The following is a 22,529-nucleotide window of genomic DNA, read 5'->3' as shown; positions in this document are numbered from 1 at the left end:
GGGGGGGGGGGGGGGGCGGGAGTTGAGGGAGGGAGGGAATATGGGGACATGTGTATAAATACAGCTGTCTGACTTTGGTGTACCTCAAAAACTGGTACAAGAGTGTAAAGCAATTATATTCCAATAAAAAAAAGAAAGAAAGAAAAGAAATGGAAGGAAACAAGATAGCTTATTTTTCAATGCCTACCATGCACCTGACATGTTCAAGACCCTCCACTGTTAAGTGCCAGAATCAGACATCAACCATGGCTCTAGCCAATTTTAGAGTCTATTTAACCTCCAAGCCAAATGGCCTCCCCTATCAATCAGGTATGTTTTATATTCTTACCTACACCATGGTTTTCTGTCAAATTTCTATCTTAAGAGATCAGTTAAACGTGCATAAGCCTTATTTTAAAAACCCCTCTATATTTTATTTTAAAACACTGATTCTAAAATATAAAAGTTACATAAAACTTCTTCCAAAAAAAAAAAAGAAAGAAAGAAAAGAAAAAGCTTTGGAATAAACGACAAATTAAGAATTTATTGTTCAATGGCTGCCATCTGGTGGCCAAAGATAATAATTCCCCTAAAAACAGATCCTTCATAGAAAAGACAGGAAAACACCAACAGGTTTAATCACCTTGTTTGTTAGCAGACTGATAATCTGGAAAGTTATGTGGGAAAATATGAACATGTTTATGTTCCACTAATTCTGATCCATAAGAGAGACTGTGCTCATAGACAATGGCAGCAGGATATTTACCAGAATGTTTCCAAAAGCCAGATGCAGTCTCCACAGACCACACACTTGACAGTTAAATCCAGCTGCAGCAGAAAGAGTTCTGTTTCCTACATGCTTTCAAAGTGTGACAAAAGGTTTCATTCACTCAACAACATTTAACTGGGATCCTATTATGTTCCAGGTATACTGAATTTTATTGGGTACATGTCAGAGAACCAAGAAGTAGCATCTGTTCTACAGAACCTCACAGCCTGGTGAGAAACAGGGTCCCCACCCTGTAAGGCTGCACATTTGTGACCTACAGGAGCCCCAGACTCAGAGGTGAGTGTGGGCTAAAAGCTTCCACCTGCAGGGGGCGCCTTTTTCTCATTCATGTGAGACACACTAACAGCTTCTCAGGCAGGGTATTCAGGCAGAGGTACTTATTGGGGCCTCTCTCCAAAACCTTGGGTCTCTTCCCTAATGCCTGACAAGCTGGAGGGATCACATTTTAGTATCTGACCTATTTCCTCCCCTTACTCTGTCATGAACATTTTCCCCTTTACAGTTTCTTAAAAGCAAAAGTAATAGTTTTTCCAATCCCTAGTCAATGGGCAATTCTCTGGGTACTTGTTAACCTAGAGAAGTTGTTAACCTTGTGATAATGGAAATGCTAACAGTAGTAGATAAGAATCCAGCTGCTCAACTGGCTTTTCAGGCAACTCCCAAAGCCCCTTCCTCTGCCCTGGCCCTGGCCTCCTACCCCAGAATGCAGCCAATGAAAGAGCAGCAGAGCTGGTGGTCGACTAGTGAGCCAGGACATGGAGGTGCCTCAGGACCCTGGCAACTCTAGCAAGTGTTGTATGAGTACATCCTACAGCTTCTGGAGAAGTTTCTGCAAAAGGTCCTTGGCTAGTAACTATGCAGTTTGAATATGATAGTTTTTCCTCCAATCAAGGCAAACAGTACAGGCTTGGGGTGGGGGCAGTGGGCTGTGTCAACTTTCAACCTGTAGCTGCCAGAAGCCCAGGACTGTTTGCCTCCTTTTTAGTCTTAGATCCCATGTCAATGGCATGGGACTAAGGGAGCTACCAGCATTTTGGAATGATGTGTGCAGTCCATGCGAGTGGTAAATATCTATTGTTTTGCAAATTGCTCTTTCCTGTTCCGTGTAATTCTAGTGGGGCCATCAGTCCTGTGGCCCTCCACCCCTCACGCCTCAAGATGGGCTTGTACCTCAAAATGGCCAGAATATGTCATCCTCCTAAGAGACACAGTGATTAGTCCAGAGATGAGTATGTGACCTAAGCAGAAGAGTCAGGGTCCTTTCTATACTTTGGCAGGAATGTCAGGGAAAAGGACGTCCTCTCTCTCTGAGGCCCATGGCTATTTTTGTTGCCCCCTGGAGAGAGTCAACACAGGAAAGCAGAACTAAGAGATGGAAAGGGAAAGTTCTAATGGTGTCATTTAATTTAAACCCCCAGATTCGGCTATGCCCTTTGCTCCCCACCATGGGTTCAGAATCAGCATAAAGTGGAGCAGATGAAGACTTCTTTTAAAACTTACTTTACAGTTAAGGGCATGGATGTAAAGAACCTCTGTGCTTTAGAAAGCTAATCTGCCAATTTTGGTCTTAGGAAAAAAGGAGACCTTAGGGATAGAGCAATAGGAGCTAACCAGCTGGAGCCTGAAGCAAGTTCTAAGGCCCTCTTACTACTAGGAGGGATTTTAAGTATTATCTAGTCTAAGGCCCTGGTTTTAAATATGAGAAACCAAGACTGAAAGGGAAAAAGAACTCGCTGGAGAGAATATTCGCTAAGGCCTCACAGGTCAGACAGGGTTAGAGTTTAGCGGAGAAGACTAGGATTGATGAGTGCTGGACCACAGGAGTACCTGGGTCTTTCACATTCATTCTTGTTTAATCTTCACAGTCAATTTCACAGATGATAAAATTGAGGCCAGAGAGGTTAAATGACTTACCCCAGTGTCACACAGCTAACATGTAACAGAGCTGAGCTTCAAATATAAGCCTAAGTCCTTTTATTCCTACTCTAAAGAAAATATTGTGAGGCAAGACAAGAAGCAAGTGCGATTTAGCACTGACGCCATTCCTTATTCTTAAATAAGATGTCAGTACCTTGAGAGAATCTGGGAAAAGTCAAGAAGACTTCCAATACAGGCCAAAATCTGGTTTACATTGCTAAATGAGCCCTTTAAACCTCCAAGTCCCAGTAGCCTTCTTAAAAATGACAAAGTTGAAATAGATGGTCTCAAAATAAATTTGCAAAATGGAACAGGCAAAAGGAGTTGAGTAGTGAGTGGCCCAGAATCCTAGAACTCCTTTCCCATTGTCCCATGCCCAAGCTGTTTCCTTCCCTGAGGTCTGTCTGGGTAGAGAGCAACTGCCAAGAGAGGAACTCTCAGGCATTTGAGGATGTCACTGATTTGATGAGTCATTTGACAACTGCTTACATAATGCTCACCTACAAGCCCCTCCCTGAGTGGGAAGCATCAGAACCCCACTCATTAGGAGACTCTAAGACCCAAAGTTCATTCTTGGGTGGTAGCTTGTCTGCTAAAAAAAAAAAAAAAAGTAAAAAAAGATAACAGATTAAGATACAAATAAGAGATTACTCCATTTCAGAGAGCCTAATGGACTTTGAGAGCCCTTTCCACCAGCTCCAACTTATGATTTGTTCAAAGCCTATTCTTCATGCTATCATGTAAGACATTCACTTGATCAGTTTCAGGTTCCAGTTCAGCTCTGTCACATCTTACCTACCTTCTCTTACAGCAACCGAACTCAATTATAAATGTGACTTCTTGACTAGAGTTTAAAGTATCCATCCATATTCAACCGCTTTATTTTAATAAAACTGCTGCCTTGCCTGGCTATGACAGGGCCAAGATAAAAGCGAAGAGTCCTAATGGAGGAAATACTATGACCTGGCATCACAAATGTGATTTACATGCTTTTGGTCTATTTTTTCATGCCAGTATGCCCTGTACCTTGAGAAGACTCCACCCAATTGCAACACAATGATAAATCTGGGTTAAATAGGCAAAGAAAGGTAATTTTTTCCAGTGATAATGTCAACAATAGCCCACCTGGGGGAGGGGATGATATGGGACCTATACACCTCAATATTTTACATCCTTTTTCTGGCCCATCCAAGTTATTACTGACATTTTTCCTTCCAAAAGAGCTATTATTCAAGCTCACTGAGTAGCCTGGCTGAACAAAGAATTTAGAGGTGCTCACCTCACTTCCAAATTTTCCTTCATTATATCTCACATATTATACTGTCTGTGATAGTCTCTCCTTGATTGCAGTTTATCAGATACTCTCATCTTGATTTTAATACTGATATGCTAAACTATATAACATGATTGATTAGGTGGAAAACTGAACTGAATGCTCCTGCAATATCTTTTTTTTTTTTTTAATTCAGTGGGCACTTTATCTGAAATTTAGTTAAATGTTCTTTAATTCTGGCTGGAGCCTCAGTAAAATCTGCCTTAGTTTAACAGTACAAACTGTACTGGGTCTTCAGCAGTTTGTACTGTCAACAGACTGTACACACGAAATATCGCCACTCCCACTGTCTTGAGATACAATCATGATGCAGCTGATCTATTTGCGCAAATAATCGGTACAGTTTTCCCCTAGACATTCATCGTAGTGAAACAGATTCGATGCTTTGTGTGTGTGTGTGTGTGTGTGTGTGTGTGTGTGTGCTGTGCTGCATCGGGGATCTTGGTCCCCGACCAGGGATCGAACCTGCACCCCTACACTGCAAGCGTGGAGTCTTAACCACCGGACCGCCAGGGAAGTCCTGATTCAATGCCTTTTAGATAGCTTGTGATGAATCTATCAGCCAAGGTTCCCAAACCTCTCAGACCTACTGAAGACTTCCCTGTTTCACAAGACTACTGCCTGAGTGTGGTGGCTAAACTTCAGCCAGCAGTTCCTGGGCCCAAATTACATCTCCAGCCAGAGGCCCCCAGGATGTGCATGTACCAAAGGGCTGAAGAAGGAGCACTGAGACCAAAGAATAGCATTCCAAAAACATCCTGGAGATGGGGTCTGGCCTGTCGTCATCCACAGTGATCCCAGACACCTCCTGAAATCCCAGATGCATGGTGATGACCCTTTTTGCCAGAGCAGAAGTTCGTAAGCTGAGGTCCACAGACCACTAGGGAGTCATGGAAGCACTTCAGGGACTTTATAAACTCCCTATTAGTGTATATAAAATGTGTATATATACGTTATCCTGGGGAGTATGATTGATGGCTTTCATCATTTTTTTTTTCAGCCGCGCCACCGAGCTTGCAAGATCTTAGTTCCGGACCAGGGAATGAACCCAGGCCACTGCAGTGAGAGCACTGAGTCCTAACCACTGAACCACCAGGGAATTCCCTATCACATATATATATTTTTTTAATCTAGTCTATGGAAGAGCTCTATGGAAGTCTCCGAGTGGGCATTACTGGGACAGAGAGAGGCAGTTAGGCCAATTCTGTCACAGATGAGCCCTGAATCTCTGATATCTAGCCATATCCAATGTATGTAATGAACTTCTAGATACTGAGCTCCAGGAAATGTCACTGAACCTGCAGAGACTCTTAATGACCATCCCAAGTATGGCCCGGTCCCTGAAGGGACTATTTGTCCCTGGATATCAAACAGACAAACACAGAAGGGGAAATATATATGAGCTCTGAGTCTATGGCTAGCTACGTTCATCAAGGTCCCAAGCCAAGCCTCTAGGACTAACCTCTGGGCAGGAAGAGGGGAATGGGAGCCACTGAAGAGGAGCAGTCATCAGCTCAACCTGGCCCCTAAGAGCCTGGGGCCAGAGGAGCCCCCTACAACCCCTACAGAAAGGGAGGGCTGGTTGCTACAGCCAGTCACTCTCCCTCATCTAATGCCCAAGGTCTTCCTGGATCCTGAGATAACCCTGACCCTGCAGAGGGAAGGAAGGCCCACACTGGCCCAAAGCCAACCAGAAAATACAGCAAGTGCCCTGGCAGGGCACAGCCTAATCTGGAAGCTTCAGAAATGCAAGGTACTTTAAAGCTAAGGGCTCATTTATACTCTGGTTCTCAAACTTTAGTATGAATAAAGATCATCCTGAATGTCTGTCATATAGTGCAGATTCCTAGGCCCAGGGGATTTGATTCAATAGTTCTGGGGTAGAACCCAGGTATTTATATTTTTAAAAGGAAACTAGTAATTCTGATCTCAGGAGTCCATGGAATATACTTTCAGGAACAGAGTTTCTCTGGGTTCTAAGGCATCAGACGTGGAGAAGGGAATAGATCAAATGAACCCTCCTTCCCAATCCCCACCACTCCTCCCCACCAAAATAAAAGCAGAGGCTTCCAGTTACCATTTATTGAGCCCTTCTCTGTGCCAGACACTATGCTAAATCTTTTACATGAATTATTTTATTTAATCCTTATAACCCTGAAGTTCAGGGAAAATAAGTAACTTGCCTAAGATCCCTCAGCTCTGAGGACATGAGCCAGGATTGGGACCCAGATCTGAATCCAGAGTCTGTTACTAACCAACAAGCCCATGAGTCACAGCGCCTAATACCTGATGACACCAAAGGCAAAGCTATGAAGCCACATCCCCTCCACAGCTGGGTTGAGGGAGAAGGCCATGGGCCACAGGGTAAGGAGGCAACCACTGCAGGAGAGGAAGCAGACAACTGGGCAGGCTCAAAGGTCCAGAGCTGAGCCAGACAGAAGGAACTATGGATAAACTGGGCTGACAAGGTAAGGACTACATTCCTGGAATGCAGAAGGAACAGAAGACAGGGATGAAAAATGTTGGACAAAAGGGGCTTTAAAGGAACAGACCAGCCTCAGAGAAATCAACAAAAGCCATGGAAACTTTTGATCAGCACAGGCCCAAGGTCCCTGTGGGTCTATGACCTCTGCTGGTTAATACTGCATTTTACTGTTCAGCTGAGAGGGAAAATAATGAATTCAATGAGGATCTTTTACACATTCTTAGATCTTCATCCTTTAAAGGGGCATAACAATAGTACCTACCCCAGAGTTATGTAGAGTGAGAAGTAAATGAGATCATTTGGATAAAGTACTTAACATAATATCAGAAACAAAGGTATTGGACAAATGTTAGCTGCTATAATCATTAATTACTACTAATTGTGATTATACTCACGCTCACCAAAAACCCACTGTGGCATCTTGTTTATTTGTGAAAGACACTGAGGTCAAATGTGGTCTCTATGGACTGAGGTTTTTCTCTCTTCAGAGAAGTTATTGTTAAGGGTTTTTTTTTTTTTTTTTTACAAGCAAGAGCAAAAAATCTCACAGCCCCAAAGAGATCAAAGACTGATCAAGAATAATGTTTTAGACTTTCCTTCACCTTTAGTTTTGATGTTATCCAAAAACCAACTTAATCCAACTGTTCCATCCAAATTTGTTCTGAGGAAGAAGTGAAGCAATGGGGTTTTGTGCAACTTTTCATTCAACAACTACCTTTTTGTGCATCAGAGCTGACTTTGTGACCATCAGCTGAACTCCTGATAGTGTTCAATTGCCTAAGAGAGATACCCAAACGAATGAACTTTATTTTTAGACAACAGATCTAAGCAGGCCACCAAGAAGACTCGACAGCTGAACTGTGATGAACATATGGCTGAGTATTTCCATACCATCCAGGAACTCCTGATATTAGAAGAAAACTCCAGCCCTCTACCCCCTTATCTAGCCTCTTTGCTCAGAGTGAAGGAGAAGTGATGAGACAGACTTCCTGAGAAAGGAGCATGTGGGTGGTTTGGAATAGAAAGGAATGAAGGGGACAGAAGAAACTAAGTCTCCCTATGAAGGAGGAAAAGAAAGAGACTATTACAGACCAGATTAAGATCAGAGAACAAGACCAGTGCCTTCAGGATAAATAAGAGACCATTCTGGCTGCTTTGATGAAAGGGTACCACCTGCCTCTGAGGAGGGAGGATAAAGGTAAGAAACAGAAATATATAAGCAGCCCTCTGCTTCCATACCCTGCATTTGGTCAGTTTGAACACGGCTCTGCTCCCATTAGTCAGACCTGACGTGGCTCCTGGAGATGGTGGGCCAGGCCTACCCCAGCCACCCTCACCACAGAACACATCCATGACAAATCCAAATTCCTAATTCCTAAACTACTTCAAGGTACCCCATATTGTGGCCACTCAGGAACAGAATAAGCTTTGTGGAAGAAAAAAAAAATTGCATGTTTTAATTCAAGAAGTAAAAGTTCACACGCAATCCAGAACAGGTGCCAGGAATTTGCTCTAAACAATCAGCCACACCTGCTGCAGAAGTTCAGGCTCCACAGAATCATTTTGGCCAGTGCTTCCTGAGATGCTCTTTCAGCTGAGGAATGGAAGGCAGCAGCTGCTGGCACTCGTGACAACGGAGGGGCAGCTTCAAAAGCTCAGACATCCCATCTCGGACAGTCACTCTGCCAGCCTCTTGTACTGTCTCAATCACAGCTGCAAGCAAGGAAAAAAGTTTAGAAAGCAAGGAAAAAACGTTTAGAGCTACTCTGGAAAGCCAAAAGAGAGACAGAGACAAAGAGATGGAGGGAGGGAGGGGGAGAGCTAGGGAGAGACGGAGGGAGGGAAGAGAGAAGGAAAGAAAGAGAAAGGAAGGAAGGGAGGGAGGGAGTTAAGGAGAGAGGGAGGAAGGAAGGAAGGGAGGAAGGAAGGAAATCTGACTCCCAAATATGCCAGGTATCCTTAAAGCTAGTAAATTTGAGGTTACATTCACTCAAGGATATACTCTCAGCAATCTATGTTACTATGTCAAAGGCTTATTATCATAGGGTTTTACCCCTAGTTAGCCCTTGGTCAATGGTAGCTATCATCATTGACATCCCAGCATGCTGAAGTTCCACAGTATACACACTGGGAAATGCTTCCTTCTATATAAACACAGCCTTCCCCTGTTAAGTAAACACTCTTAACAGAAGGCAGCCCCCAGGCGCCTCCCAAGAAAAGAAATAACTGTTTAGGGCTTTCAGACCCATGAACTCCAATAATTCTCAGGACAACCTTTGAAGTCCCCCATTGTTAATATAATCAATCTTTTTTTGGCTCTGACATAACAGCGCTCTAAGTCTCCCAAGAAGGCTGCTCACAGCAAAGTGGCAATCCTACAATCCAAATAATCCACTTTCTTTTCATGGGGCTCTCTGTACAAGCAACACAAAGTTGTACATGGGTTTTTGAAGCCAAGTTATTATTTTGGGAAACAACTGAATCAAGTATGAGAACAACTGAGAAAATGAAGCAAATGTAAAAGCAAAGAACAATGTTTACCTTGTGATTCGAGGAAGTATTCAGTATTGAAAGAATTCCAGTGTTTTTTGTTTTTAAGGCAAGGAGAATCAAAATCCTGGCTGATCACATGAAGGTGTACGTGGCTAGTTGAGAGGAAAAAAAGACTGACCATTAAACCTAGCTTAATAAAAATGACAAAATGTAAAAACATGGGTATGTAAAATATTGATAGTGTTTCCATTTAACTCCACTCATTCATTCATTCACTTAAGACTATTTAGGGACTTCCCTGGTGGTCCACTGGCTAAGACTCCACACTCCCAAAAGCAGGGGGCCTGGGTTCAATCCCACACATGCCACAACTGAGAGTTTGCATGCCACTACTAAAGATCCAGTGGGCCGTAAGGAAGATCCCACATTCGGTAACAAAGATCCCACATGTCACAACTAAGACACGACACAGCCAAATAAATAAATAAATATTAATAAATAAATAAATGAAGTGCTATCTATAAAAATATTGAATCACTATGTTGTACACCTGACACTACTGTAATATTGTAAATCAACTATACTTCAATTAAAAAAAAAAAGAAATTCGGACTTCCCTGGTGGCACAGTGGTTGAGAATCCGCCTGCCAATGCAGGGGACATGGGTTCAAGACCTGGTCTGGGAAGATCCCACATGCCACAGAGCAACTAAGCCCATGCGCCACAATACTGAGCCTGTGCTCTAGAGCCCGTGAGCCACAACTAATGAGCCCACATGCCACAACTACTGAAGCCCACATGCCTAGAGCCTGTGCTCGGCAACAAGAGAAGCCACTACAATGAGAAGCTTGCGCACCACAACGAAGAGTAACCCCTGCTTGCTGCAACTAGAGAAAGCCCGCACATAGTAACAAAGACCCAACACAGACAATAAATAAAAGTAAAATAAATAAAATTTAAAAAACAAAGATTAGCCTGGAAACTCTTGTTCCAAAAAATAAGGGGCCAAGAAATAAAGAAGTGCTCAAAAAATGTTTGGGGCATGTCAAAGTGATACAGGAGCCAATCTAAAGGAGTTTCCAATGACCAAAGCTGGACAAGTTGAGCAAGAAAATAAACAGAGATAGATTAAATTAAAGCCTATAGAATAAAATAAATATCCATGAGTCCACACATGTATTGAATAAATACATAATGGGAAAAAAGGGACAGCTTTTCCACACAGAAGAATTCTAATTAATAAATTAGAAGGAATGAGGGAAACATAAAATTACCATTAGGTAAATGCCATAATAATAACTGCTGCAGGCAAGATTCACCAATAGATGCTAAAATCACTGGGTGACAGTTTGAGGAGAGAAAATGTAGTAGCATAGTCTTAAAACACCTCTCCCCAAGATATTCATCAATTGCAAGGGAAAAATCGTAATTTTGAGTAAAGAAACTTGGCAGACACCACCTTAACAAACTGATCAAGGTGAATATCAGGAGCAGCAAACCGTCTTGACATCATGCACTCCTTGATATGATGCACTGAGAAGGACACAACATCATTTCTGTGGTATTTTAGCAAAAAAAAAAAAAAAAAGCAAAGCATAACTTCAATCTAGCCAGTACTCATCAGAAGTGTCAAGGTCATGAAAACCAGAAAAGGAGGAGGAACTGTCACAGATCAGGGAGACTAAGGAGAGACAACAAATAAGTGCAATGTGGGATCCTGGAGCAGAAAAAAATGGAAAGAAAAATGGCTGAAATTTGAATAAGGTCTAGAGTTTAATTAGTGGTGATATTATGGAAGATCTTTGCTCTGCTTCTTACTTTCGGTTTTATATTTTCTTAATTGAAAATATATTACTCTCAATAGAAAAAATATTTAACTTGTTACCTTTTCCTTCATATGTTTAATTTATTCAAAATCATATCATAAAGACCGATCATAAAAGGATATGTAACTGGCAATCTACTGCTCATTTTGCTTCCCACCCACACCAGTCACAACTCTTGCCTTTAGCATTCTCCTTACCACAACAGCATTCATTAAATGAAAAAGGTATGGACACCATGATTACTATGTGAAAAGGGTTTTGTGATCAAGGGCTATTAGTCATGAGCTCTGCAGCATTAGGGAAATATGATTACAGATGACTTTTCACCCTAAATTTTTTGGTAAGGTTTTAACAATCAAAACATATTTTTAAAATGAGATACAACATACTTCCCCCTGTGACCTAGCAATCCCACTTCTAGGTATTTACATAAGAGCAAAAAAATGAAGTATATCCATGATATATACAACAATATACATGAATCTCAAAATCCATTATGCTGACAAAAAAAAAAAAAACAGAAAAAAGTATACATTGTATGATTCCATTTATATGCAGTTCTAGAACAGACAAAACTAATCTATGCTGAAAGAAACCAGAACAACACTTGGGGGCTGAGGGGAGGATTAATGGGAAAAGAGCACAAGGGAACTTCCTGGGAGATGACAGAAATGTTCTGAATCTTGATCACAGTGATAGTTACGTGGCATATACATCTACCAAGACTGATCAAACTATAGATTTTATTGCACATTTTATTGTATATAAGTTATGCCTCAATTTAAAATAAAGAGTATTGATGGGGAAAAAATGTGGCACAAAAGTTTCATTTGTTAAAGTGGTCAGTAATCTAAGTCATAATTACCCACCTAATAAAATGTGAAGACTATTGTGTGGTTAAATAAAATAACCAAAAGAAATTTTGACACATGCTACAATATGGATAAACCTTGAAGACATCCTAAGTGAAATAAGCCCAGCCACAAAACAACAGATACTGTATAATTCCACTTATACCAGGTACCTAGGGTAGTCAAATTCATAGAAACAGAAAGTAGAATGGTGGTTGCCAAGGGATAGGGGGAGGAGGGAATGAGAGGTAGTTAGAGAAGATAAAAAAAATTCTAGAAATAGATGGTGGTGATGGTCGCACAATAATGTGAATGTAGCTAATGCCACTGAACTGTAAACTTAAAAATAGTTAAAACACTGGGGCTTCCTAGGTGGCGCAGTGGTTAAGAATCCACCTGCCAATGCAGAGGTCACAGATTTGATCCCAGCTCCAGGAAGATCCCACATGCCGCGGAGCAACTAAGCCCGTGTGCCAAAAAAGAAAAAAAAAAAGAAAAGAAAAGAAAAAAAAATAGTTAAAACACTAAATTTTATATTCTGTATATTTTACCACCAAAAAGAAAAAAAAAAAAGCAGCCCAAGATAAAGACTCAGAAACCCAATTAGTCTGCTTATCTTGTTGCTTACCTCAAAAGAACTGGAGATCTGCCTTACTTGCATTCCTTGAAAAGAATCAATCATTCCTTTCTGAATCCTTCCGGGTATAAGTCAAAGGAAAACAGGGTCTACGCTTTTTTCTCATTTTATTTTCAATCTTAGATCTACTAAGCTGTCATGAAAGAAGTCAGTGATGCTTGTCTCCTTCAAAGCAATGGTCCCTAATCATTTAGGGATTATAGATGCTTCTGAAAAATCTGATAAGTTACTGATCACAATTCTTCACCTGAAGGTAATGAAGCTGCTTCATCTAGTTCATAAGTTAGGCTCTCAGAGTTTACACTTTGAGAAGAACAAAGAATTGTATGTTATCGAATTATAAGCAGAAGTAGGAATTCAAGGCTTATAAGCAAGTCAGGCAGGAGGGTTGGAGTTTCAGCCCACCTGCCTTGGAAACACCCCACCCTACTCCCCTGGACCTCGGGGCTATCAGCACACCCAGCAGACCTAGGCTGAATCTACCTAGATAGAACCAGGATGCACCAGTACTCCCCACAAGGCTTACCTCATGCTGGGAATGGCGTGGTAGCCCAATCGGAAGCGGAGTTTGCTGGACCCAGCAAAGTCTGCAATCACCTTTTCCCCCACAGCGTGCATGTGTCTGAGGAGCTCGAGGTGTTCTCTGGTCACAGCCTTCAGACTGGAAATGGAGGCCCATGGTAAGACCAGCCAGTGGTGACGAGCCTTGGGGTATTTATCCTTAATCACCACCACCTGCTCATCTTTGTAAACCTAGCAGAGGGGCACAAGAGAAGGAAACGGACATCTACAGCACACCTTGTGTGTGCCAGATACTGTCATGTTCATTAACTGAGTTAATTCCCACCACAATCTTGTGCAGAAGGTCTTAGTACCCCAACCTTCATTTTGACAGATAAAAGCACAGAGATTTAGATATACGTTTTTGAGTGTCTTGCGCCAGGTCACGTAGTTATCAATACTAAGTGGAAAGTCTAGAATTCCAAACAGATCTAGTTGACTCCAGTATGTGTTTTCAGTTACCACACTACACAGAACGCACAGAAGAGGCACAGTACAAAATAGTTCCTGAGGATCTGATGTAAAACCCCTGCAGGTGTGACTTCAAATGCACCCTTCTCTACTCTGACACAGCAGACCACAGGACACATGCACATGTGTTCCGAGAAGCCCTATCAGATCCTGCCCCTTGTCACCCCAGGATGTAATTTAAGAACTCAGACTCCTCCCAGGATGATGCCTGACTATTAATCCCAGGTCAGCCCAGTAACTACAGCCACAATACATTAGCTGACACTCTGTTGAAAGGGACCACACTAAGGTTAACACAACTTCCCTTAACAGTACCCAGAAGTTTAGGAGGAACAAGGCAGAGGGGATATTCATTTGAAAAACTCAGCTTCTCTCCAAAGAATTCCAGTTGCTAACCTACTGACAATGAGAAAAGCCACTTGATCTTACAAAATAGCCCAATAAAACGAATCTCATTCAGGACTGATCTCCTTTGATTTCATTTGTAGCTATGACCTCTGTGGAGTGATCATTTAAAACGTGAAATGTATTCAAATGCCAAAATTTTATTCTGACCTGCATTTTGGGGTCCTCCATTGAAATCTTCAAGCCTTGACTCCAGTGGCCCAATGATTCCTAAAGCACAAAAGGGCAATGTAAATCCCAAATGTGATAGTTAAATTTGGCGTTAGTTAATATTGGATGTCAGCAAAGTCCAATCAAACTCGGAAATAAGGTCAGTCTTTAAGAATTAAACTATATCCCTCTTCCTCAATCTTTTCCTTTATAAACCATAAGCCATTCCCATTTTCTTCCCATATTTAGAGCTGCATGTCTAGACAGAGGTGGAAATGCCAGAGTGTGAACTGCATCTTCTTTGCCCTCTCCCACTCCATCTACAGCCTGTCTAAATTTCCACTTTGACATCAGGATGTGAATCATACGATCTATGAAGAGTATTCCAATGTTACCTTCTACAGATACACACTGACCCATTTTAGTAGCTCAGTGTTAAGCACACTGCCATTATCACCCTACCTTCAAATGGCTTACCTCAGGAATTCAAGAGAAAAGTACATAAAGGGATATTCACCCAAGTGACTGGTGACACAAACAAGTGACTCTTTCATCATGGTTAATAACCCCTTATGCGTGTCTGGGCTTTACTGTGTACAAAACAATTAAGCAGTCATTACATCTCATTTAATCTTCACATCATCTAGCAAGCACACTATCCTCACCTTTTTGGTGGATGCATCTTTCTCCTTCTTTGGGGGCACAGAGCACTGGCTAGGGTTGCTCCCAGGTTCTAGTCCTGTACTGGGCTCAGCTTCCTGGGCAGCATCCCTTTCTATAGAATCACTGTTGCCTGACCTCTTTCTCTTCCTGTGTGTTTCCAGGCCAGGGTTCTTTGTCTCTTCCTCAAACTCTATAATATATGGATAAAGTTCATTCACCAGGTGGAGGACCTGGCCAGGCTGCAGCGTCACCTCTTGCTCCTTCCCAATTATGACTGAGTCAATGCTGGTGGGATTGACCCCTACCTATGGAATAACCAGAAGATAATTATAATAATAGCAATAACACCATTAGTAATATAGCTACTGTTACATTCACCACTTACTGGGCCAGGCACTGTGCTTAACATTCACTTCCGTTACTCTGTCATTTCCACACGTGACAGAGAAGCCTTTATTGGCTGGCACAGACACTCTAAAGTCAACAGCGTAAGAAAATCAAGTGTAGCATGGAAATCCAAGTTACAAATAGACATACCTGCTTTACCTTGACATATCCTTTGTTACACTCTGCTTTCAACTGTACTGAAAGAGATTGAAAAAAGTTAAACCCAAATGCCATGAAGAACCAGGCACTTACTCCTGTTCTCCCCACAAGACAATGAAGCCTCACTCCAGGAGACAATGTGACAAGGGTTTCCTCAAAGGCCTAAGAGCAAAACCATCCATTACTCAGGTGGCCAGGGCTCCAGGTCCTTCCATAAAATGCCCAACAGTGTACATACTCCCTTAGCTACTGCTAGTATCTCTATAAGGCAGCTTCACTGAATCCCCACGAGTCTCCCTATTCCAGAGCCCTTGGCCCACTCGGGATCACAGACTGTGCAGTCAGGGAAGGGGACCCATTTCTCCCACAAGCTCTTACATCTCAGGATTAAATCAGATATCCACTACTGTATGAAACCATCAGAATCCTTCAGCAGAGAAAGAGGTAAAAGATACATTCCTGGAAAACTGTAGTTTAGCTGGCCTTGGGTAGGAGGAGTGAAGAGAGATTCTAGAAAGAGAATTGCAGGGACAGAACAGTCTGAACATGTGTGGGAAGAAGCAACACTAAACACTCATGTTCAGATACATGAACAAAAAGTTTCTGGACAGGCTGACATACACGTCCCTAGAGCTGCTGCTGCGACAAGGCAGACAGAGGGCAAGACGCACTGTCTGCTTCTGTGCGTTTGGCTTAGCCAGCTCAAGCATGGATTTTTTCCTTTTTCTCATGTAGATTAACTCATGTGGGAAAAACCATAATCAGTGCTGCAGACTCCAAGCCTTAGGAACCCCTACTATGGGGAACACACTGTAGGGGGAGGCCTGGTAGCAGTGAGCATGTCTAGAGTTTACAGGTGAAAAATGAAGTACGTGGTAAAGATTTTTTGTAAGGACTTTCATTTCATTATATCCCAGGAAAGACATTTCAAGAGCTGGATGCCCTGATAGTCTTTTAAAGACACCACCCTCTGTGGTGGCAAAATATAAAGGATGAAACCATCTCATCACTTCTCAGACAAGATTTCAACCTGGAAATCCCAGAATTCAACTGTCTCACTCCCCAACAAGGAATCTTGCTGGGCAAAGCAGAGTGCAGAACTCAGTTCCACCAGCCCACAGTACAGGACGGAACCCGCCTGCTCCCAACGCTGAACACTAACCACTTCCAGAGGGTGGACTCAGGAGTGCACTGGGCCCGGGCATCGGCCGAAAGCTCTCAGTGCCTGAGTTTATGGCATTTGCCTTTATAAGCCCCTGATTCTTTCTCTTCCCTGAAACACTCAGTTTTACTCAAAGCTGTGTCTCCTGAATTCCAATTCTTTTTTTTGTTTATGGCACACAAGAGGTTTTCCATCAGTAATATCCAGGAAATGTACATCTTTGGTTATCACTATCTGAGGGAACCAAACACGGTGATCTCAACAATCCTATAACCAGTTACCTTGCTGTCGAGAACATTTCTTGTCAGTGATCTTGGTCTCAGGGCCACGCCCAACCACGACAGCTTCCAAATGTGGAAGTTTGATTCGCTGGTGCCGGTTGTCCTGCCTCACCAACCAGCACACCCGCATCATTACTCTGAGAGACAAAACACAAGAGCATCACTAGAAAAACTAGCACAAGTCCTCCAGGGCCACACCCCAGCACCACCACACATGCCATTTACCAGTTGTTCATCTTGAGGCAAATGACTTCACCTCCCTAGTCTCAATTTCCTCACCTGTAAAATGTGATAATGACAGGACTCGTGAAGGTGCTGTGAGGATTAAATAAGGTGATGTGGGTAAAGTATTTACTTCTGTGCCTGAGTCATGCTGTGCAATCAAAGATTTGTTTTTATTGATATACTCTATTTGCTAGACCGTAAGCTACCTGCTGAGGATCAAAGAATGATGAAACATTGTCCCTATCCTTCAGGGGCCTGGAGAACAATGGGGCAGACTCATATACCAATTATTACAACATAATGTAATACCTACTATAAGAAGGGAGTAACCAAATATGGCCTTAGCCCAGGGAAAGGAATGACTGACTCTTGCAGGGAGTATCAAAAAAGGCTTCACGAGGAAGGGATACTCATGCTCAGTTTTAAAGGGTGAGAAGTTTGCCTGGCAGAGAACTAAGGACATAAGAACAGAGAATGTTCTCCATAGGCATCAAGGTTTCCATTCCTTAACTGCTATAACATACTGATGTTAGAACAATACATTTTACTGCCATCTGCCAGAAGATTGTTATAATAAATATACAAACCTACAATTTCTAAAGTGTGAATGCAGCACCTTTGTGTAATACACAACCTGCACTACTGGAGGTGCTGATATTCTCTTGTAAAACAACTTTTATGGTCACGTAGAATATCAGTAGAAGAGAAAGAGAAGAAATTTGGGACAGGGATGAGACCTGAACAAAGAGGATGGGGAGGAAAAAGAGCCAGGAGAGACTCCTAGAGTCACACTGGGATACACAGGTATGAAGCTCAAGGAGGGGAAGAGACTGAAGGTGTATATACATACACACACATACACACACACACACACACTCACTCATACATATATACATATATATGTATATGTGTTTTTTGAGACTACAAAGTGCTTTATTTCGAGTCTTAAGAATTGGAATTCAGGAGACACAGCTTTGAGTAAAACTGAGTGTTTCAGGGAAGAGAAAGAATCAGGGGCTTATAAAGGGAAATGCCAGAAGGTGGTTAAAGTTGTAAGAATTATGACCAGTTCTGACACAAAAAAGGAAATATTTGTCCTTAACTGATTGTATATATTTGAGACACATCAACATGTCATAGAAGTTAGGGTAAAAAGAGAGGGAGGACACCCAGGGAGGCACAGCAGGGAACTGTGGGAGGGATAGACTAGATCCATGGTATGCCTCCCTAGACTCCAGAAGCTTACTAATGCTCAAGACTCTCATACCACCCTCTTTGCGAAATGCCCCTTGCAGGCAAAGCAGCATTTAATCAGCCCCTCTGCACAAGCTTTCTATTCAAAGGGGAGAGAAAAGAAACCAGATTTCTTAAAATCAGTTTCATTACCATCTGCAAGGACAGGATAATGCAAGGCAGAGTGAGCAAATGAGTGCTGAGGACATGCAGTCACAGAAACTGGATCAGTCAGGAAAGGCTTTGGAAACTGCCCAGTAGAAAACGCCAAGAGCCAAGGGGACTGATAAGGAAGAAAAGGAGCGGGAGTGGACATTCCATTTCAAAAAGTACAAGTGACGGTACAGATTTTCAGCAATGACAAGCCATGGGTGAGGGGTGAGAAGCAGACCTTAGTTGGCTGACCCAGAGGAGCTGCCCCAGAGCAAAGGTGTTGAAAGAACACTAGGCCAAAAAGCTGAGATTTAACAAGCCATAGGAGACAACTGTCAAGTCTGAGTTGCACAGTGAGGTGGAATGACGCTGTGTGTAGGCAAGCTGGAGTGGAGAAATCTAGAGTCAGAGATTATTAAAGAGGCTGTATAACATAATGCGGGCCAGAGTGAGGTCTAAAAGGCAGCTGCTTTGTGAAGGAGCTGATGCAAGAGCATGAAGAGTCAGCTGTAATATCTTGGGGCTTTTTGTTTTTTTGGCCACGCTGCACAGCTTGCAGGATCTCAGTTCCCCAACCAGGGATCAAACCCACGCCACTGCAGCAAAAGCCTGGAATCCTAATCACTAGACCAGGGACCTCCTGAGAATGGGTTCTTAATCACTACATCATATATTTTTGTCTTCACCCGTTTGATGATTCGATCAAAATTACTGCATGCATACCATGTGCCTTATGCCATTCTGGTGCTGGGAATTAAGATGTAATACATCTCACTTTTTTTTTTTTAATTAATTTATTTATTTTATTGGCTGTGTTGGGTCTTTTTTTGCTGTGCACGGGCTTTCTCTAGTTGCGGTGAGTGGGAGCTACTCTTCGTTGTGGTGCATGTGCTCCTCATTGCCGTGGCTTCTCTTGTTGCGGAGCACAGGCTCTAGGCGCGTGAGCTTCAGTAGTTGCAGCACATGGGCTCAATAGTTGTGGCGCACGGGCTCTAGAGCGCAGGCTCAATAGTTGTGGCACACGGACTTAGTTGCTCCGTGGCATGTGGGATCTTCCCGGAGCAGGGATTGAACCAGTGTCCCCTGCATTGGCAGGCAGATTCTTAACCACTGCACCACCTAGGAAGCCCTACATCTCACTTCTACTGTATGATGCAGGTATAATAAATCACACCTGCCTTCAAAAGGCTCAGTCTTGTCGAGGAAAGAGACTCAAAAATAATTGTATCAAGTGTGGAAATTATAATAATTGGTCTATGCAAAGGGTGTTGTGGGAGCACAAAGCTGGAGTACCCAACCTAGACTTGGAGAAAGGAGGTGTCAAGGAAGGTTTCCTGTAAGACGTGGGCCTAAAATGAGACCTATATATTAACTGGGTTAATTAGGTGAAAGTGGGCAGCCTAATTAGGTGAGGAGCAGGAAGTAGAGAAAGGAATCAGAGAAGATTCCAGCCAAATGGAACAGCAAGCGCAATGCACAAAGAAAGAGCACAGGGCACATGAAGGGCTGCTGCAACCTAAAGTACGAGGCAAAAGAGAGGCTGGAGATACAGGCAGGTCCAGATGAAGCAGAGCCCTGGGTGACCGGCTGTGAAGCTCAAACTTTAGAACCTCTAATGGATTTTGCAATTTAGTAAACGATAAATATTTGCTGAATAAGAGAAAAAAGATTGGATGAATGGACAGATCTTTAAATATTACTAGCAGGACTTTGACTCAGATTTGCTTTCAAAGATCATTTGGGGGAGGAGGGTAGGTAGTGTGGAGAACAGATATGTGGGGAATAGGACTAGAGGCAGGGAAACCAGTTAGAAGGTCATCATATTTCAGATGAAAGAAGATAAGGTCCAAAGTAAAACAATAATAGAGATGGAAAACAGAGCACAGATTTGAGAAATATTTAGGGGGCAAAATCAACAAGACTTAGTGATGGATGTGCTAAGAGTAAGTTCAGAGAAGATTTTGAACAGTCTTTCGGACTTGCAGGCAGAGCTGTCCAGTAGGGTAGTCAGAGGTGAGCACAAAACTCAGAAAATGTCTAAGCTGACACTTTGATTTGGGAGCACGCAAGAGGGAGTTAAAACCAAGCTAGTTGATGCACTCACTCAGGCAGTGTGTACAAAATGAAAAAAACAGTGGGCCAAAGTCACAAGCCTTAGAAACACCCAACATTTTAGGAAAGGAAGAAAAAGACTATTCACAGGAGAAATGACTGGTGAGAGAGGCACACTGAAAAACAGCTAGAATGTAAGCTCTTTAAGGGAAGGAGGCACTCTGACTTGTTCATCTTTATATCACAATAAATGTTTGTTGAATAAATCAGCTGAGTGTATTGTCCTGAAAAGCAAAGGCGTGGGGAGTGTAAGGTATCATCAAGTTTCAAAAGCAGCAAAGGGATCCAGTAATGATTGAAGAATGTCAATCTGGTTTGATAATTAATCACTGGTGACTACAGGATAAAATTTCAGGGGAATGATAGATCTGAAAGCTAGACTGCAGAAGGGAACAGGAGGTGAGCAGTTGGAGACAGAATTTAGAATACTACTCTAAAAGTCTGGATGAAAAGGGGAAGAGAATTGCTGGATGAGAGCTAAAGGAAGATGGATCACCAGGAACTTTTTCTTTCTTTCTGGCTTGGCATTGGGCGGGGGTGGGGGGGCCGCGAATCTGAGAAACCTGACTTTGTTTATACATAACTGGGACATACACAAGGGCAGAAAAGACAAATGAAAACAGGTCTCATAGGTGAAAGTATGAAAGAAAGGTCAAAAGCAAAGATAAAGGAATTTGCTTTGATCAGGAGAGCAGTTCATCCTCTGATACTGAAGGAAAGGTAAAGATAGGTATAAATCTAGATGACTGTATGAAGGGAAAGCAGAGGCAGAAATCTGAGAGAGAGCACCTCTGATGACCTCAATTTTCTCCCTAAAACAGATAACAACAGAGTATGGTGTTTGGAAGCTTGATAAATAGTTGAGGAAAATCAATATAAAACAGTGGATAACATCCAGGCCTCTGAAATCCACCTGCTCAAGTTCAAATCTTGCCTCCAGCACCAATTCACTGTGTGACTTGAGGCCAGTTATTTAAGCTAAATCTTTATTTCTTCAGCTGTAAAACGATATTAATTACTGCTCTACACTACAGTGTTGTCACAAGGGCTAAAGTAAGATGTAAAAAGTTCAGTATCTGGCAAAAAAAGAGGCATTCAACATTGTTAATAGTCAAAGTAGGAAGAAAGCAGGAGCTAAGGAAATGTAAAAACATCATCCCACAGCACCAACTGTACAACTAAGGTGAAAGGGCACAAATCTGTTATGTCTTACCATACGAAGAGTCCTGTCTCAAGTGTTCTAATGATGGCCAACATAAATCAAATGCTCAAAAGGCTCCAAACCTGGACCACATTAATTCCACATGGAAATTATATACTTGCTTAGCTGAACCCCTATCACTGGTCTGCATGAGAAAAGGCTTGCTTCTTCTGGCCTTCCTGTTAAGGCCTGTTGAGGACGCTGTGAAGGGCCCTCAAGTTCCTCTCAAGGAGCGTTTCTGGAGAAAACAATGTCCTTCCTGACAGGCTGCGCCGCCTCCTTGTGTTGGACAGTGCCCATTCTCTAATCTTTCCTCTGCTTGTGTTCCGACCAAGCTAGGTACAGGTGTTTGGGGCACAGGTGAACGAACGCGAAGTGGGGCGGAGACCAAAGAGAGCGCCGCCAAAACACGGCAGCGGGGGAACGGGAAGCCCAGAGCCCTAGAGCCCGGGGACGGTGCAACGCCTACCGGGAAAGAAGCCGTGAGAGCGTTATTCTGGGCACATCACTCAGAGGCAGTAGAGGACCAGGCCTGAAGCCCACACCCATGGCTCTCATCCCGGCAGGCAGAGGAGGTAAGCCCACAACTGCCTTACCTCCAGACGGCGGAGGCCGACAGTCACGTTGCTCCTCCACTTCCGGCGCTGTGGGATGACGTCACGAGGCAGGCTGGCGAGCAACCAGTGACGTTACCAGTGGCTGTCCGAAGATTGGCTGAGAGGGTCTCGCCAGCCACCCGGATCAGGAAGTGCCCTCCCCACTTGGTCCCGTATTGGGCCACGGTCCAAGTTTGGATCTTAGCAGTTATCCCAGAGCACCGGCGTTCTCAGCATCTCTCTATCCGAGAGCCGTTCCCCTGTCACCACCTCTTAGTCTCTGAATTGGGAAAGACTTCAGGCAGCTATCCTCTCGGTGGCCGTTTCTAGGCAGCCGTGCAGCCTCTTGACGTTCCCTTTATAAGGAAAAACTCACTCCTTTTAAGGCCACCTCTGCCACTGTACACAGTAGCTGCTTGTGGCCGCCCCCTTTCAAAGCTACAATCTGCTTTCTCCTTT

The 22,529-nt window shown here is 42.9% G+C and overlaps 1 protein-coding gene across 4 annotated transcripts; it reads right to left on the bottom strand.

Annotated features, from left to right (window-relative positions):
* Window positions 1–7,938: 7,938 nt before the first annotated feature.
* APTX (aprataxin) lies at window positions 7,939–22,119 on the bottom strand. 4 transcript variants are annotated; one of them, XM_057720325.1, is made up of 8 exons: window positions 22,071–22,119; window positions 16,551–16,687; window positions 15,099–15,145; window positions 14,564–14,866; window positions 13,899–13,958; window positions 12,838–13,064; window positions 9,046–9,149; window positions 7,939–8,217 (listed from the first exon to the last, which is right to left on the bottom strand). In XM_057720325.1, exons 2-8 carry the CDS (start codon window positions 16,681–16,683, stop codon window positions 8,063–8,065), a joined length of 1,029 nt encoding a protein of 342 aa, XP_057576308.1. In that variant the 5' UTR covers window positions 16,684–16,687; window positions 22,071–22,119; the 3' UTR covers window positions 7,939–8,062. The 4 variants fall into 4 exon arrangements, with proteins under 4 accessions (XP_057576308.1, XP_057576307.1, XP_057576309.1 ...); XM_057720324.1 differs by having other exon boundaries at window positions 21,944–22,077; XM_057720326.1 differs by lacking the exon at window positions 22,071–22,119 and adding an exon at window positions 21,487–21,914.
* Between the last annotated feature and the right edge of the window lie 410 nt (window positions 22,120–22,529).

Source organism: Hippopotamus amphibius, chromosome 2 (assembly GCF_030028045.1).
Source record: "Hippopotamus amphibius kiboko isolate mHipAmp2 chromosome 2, mHipAmp2.hap2, whole genome shotgun sequence".
NCBI classification, from domain to species: Eukaryota; Metazoa; Chordata; class Mammalia; order Artiodactyla; family Hippopotamidae; genus Hippopotamus; species Hippopotamus amphibius.
The sequence above is the reverse complement of the archived record's forward strand: the minus strand, read 5'-3'. Positions and strand labels throughout refer to the sequence as shown.

Coding starts and splice junctions, on each gene's coding strand:
- APTX (XM_057720324.1), bottom strand. CDS start 22,032: ATGAGAGCCATGGGTGTGGGCTTCAGGCCTGGTCCTCTACTGCCTCTG. Junction 13,065..13,898: donor TGGAGGACCCCAAAATGCAG/GTCAGAATAAAA, acceptor CCCCTCTGCTAG/GTTTACAAAGATGAGCAGGT. Junction 9,150..12,837: donor CACGCCATTCCCAGCATGAG/GTAAGCCTTGTG, acceptor CCTCTCAACTAG/CCACGTACACCTTCATGTGA.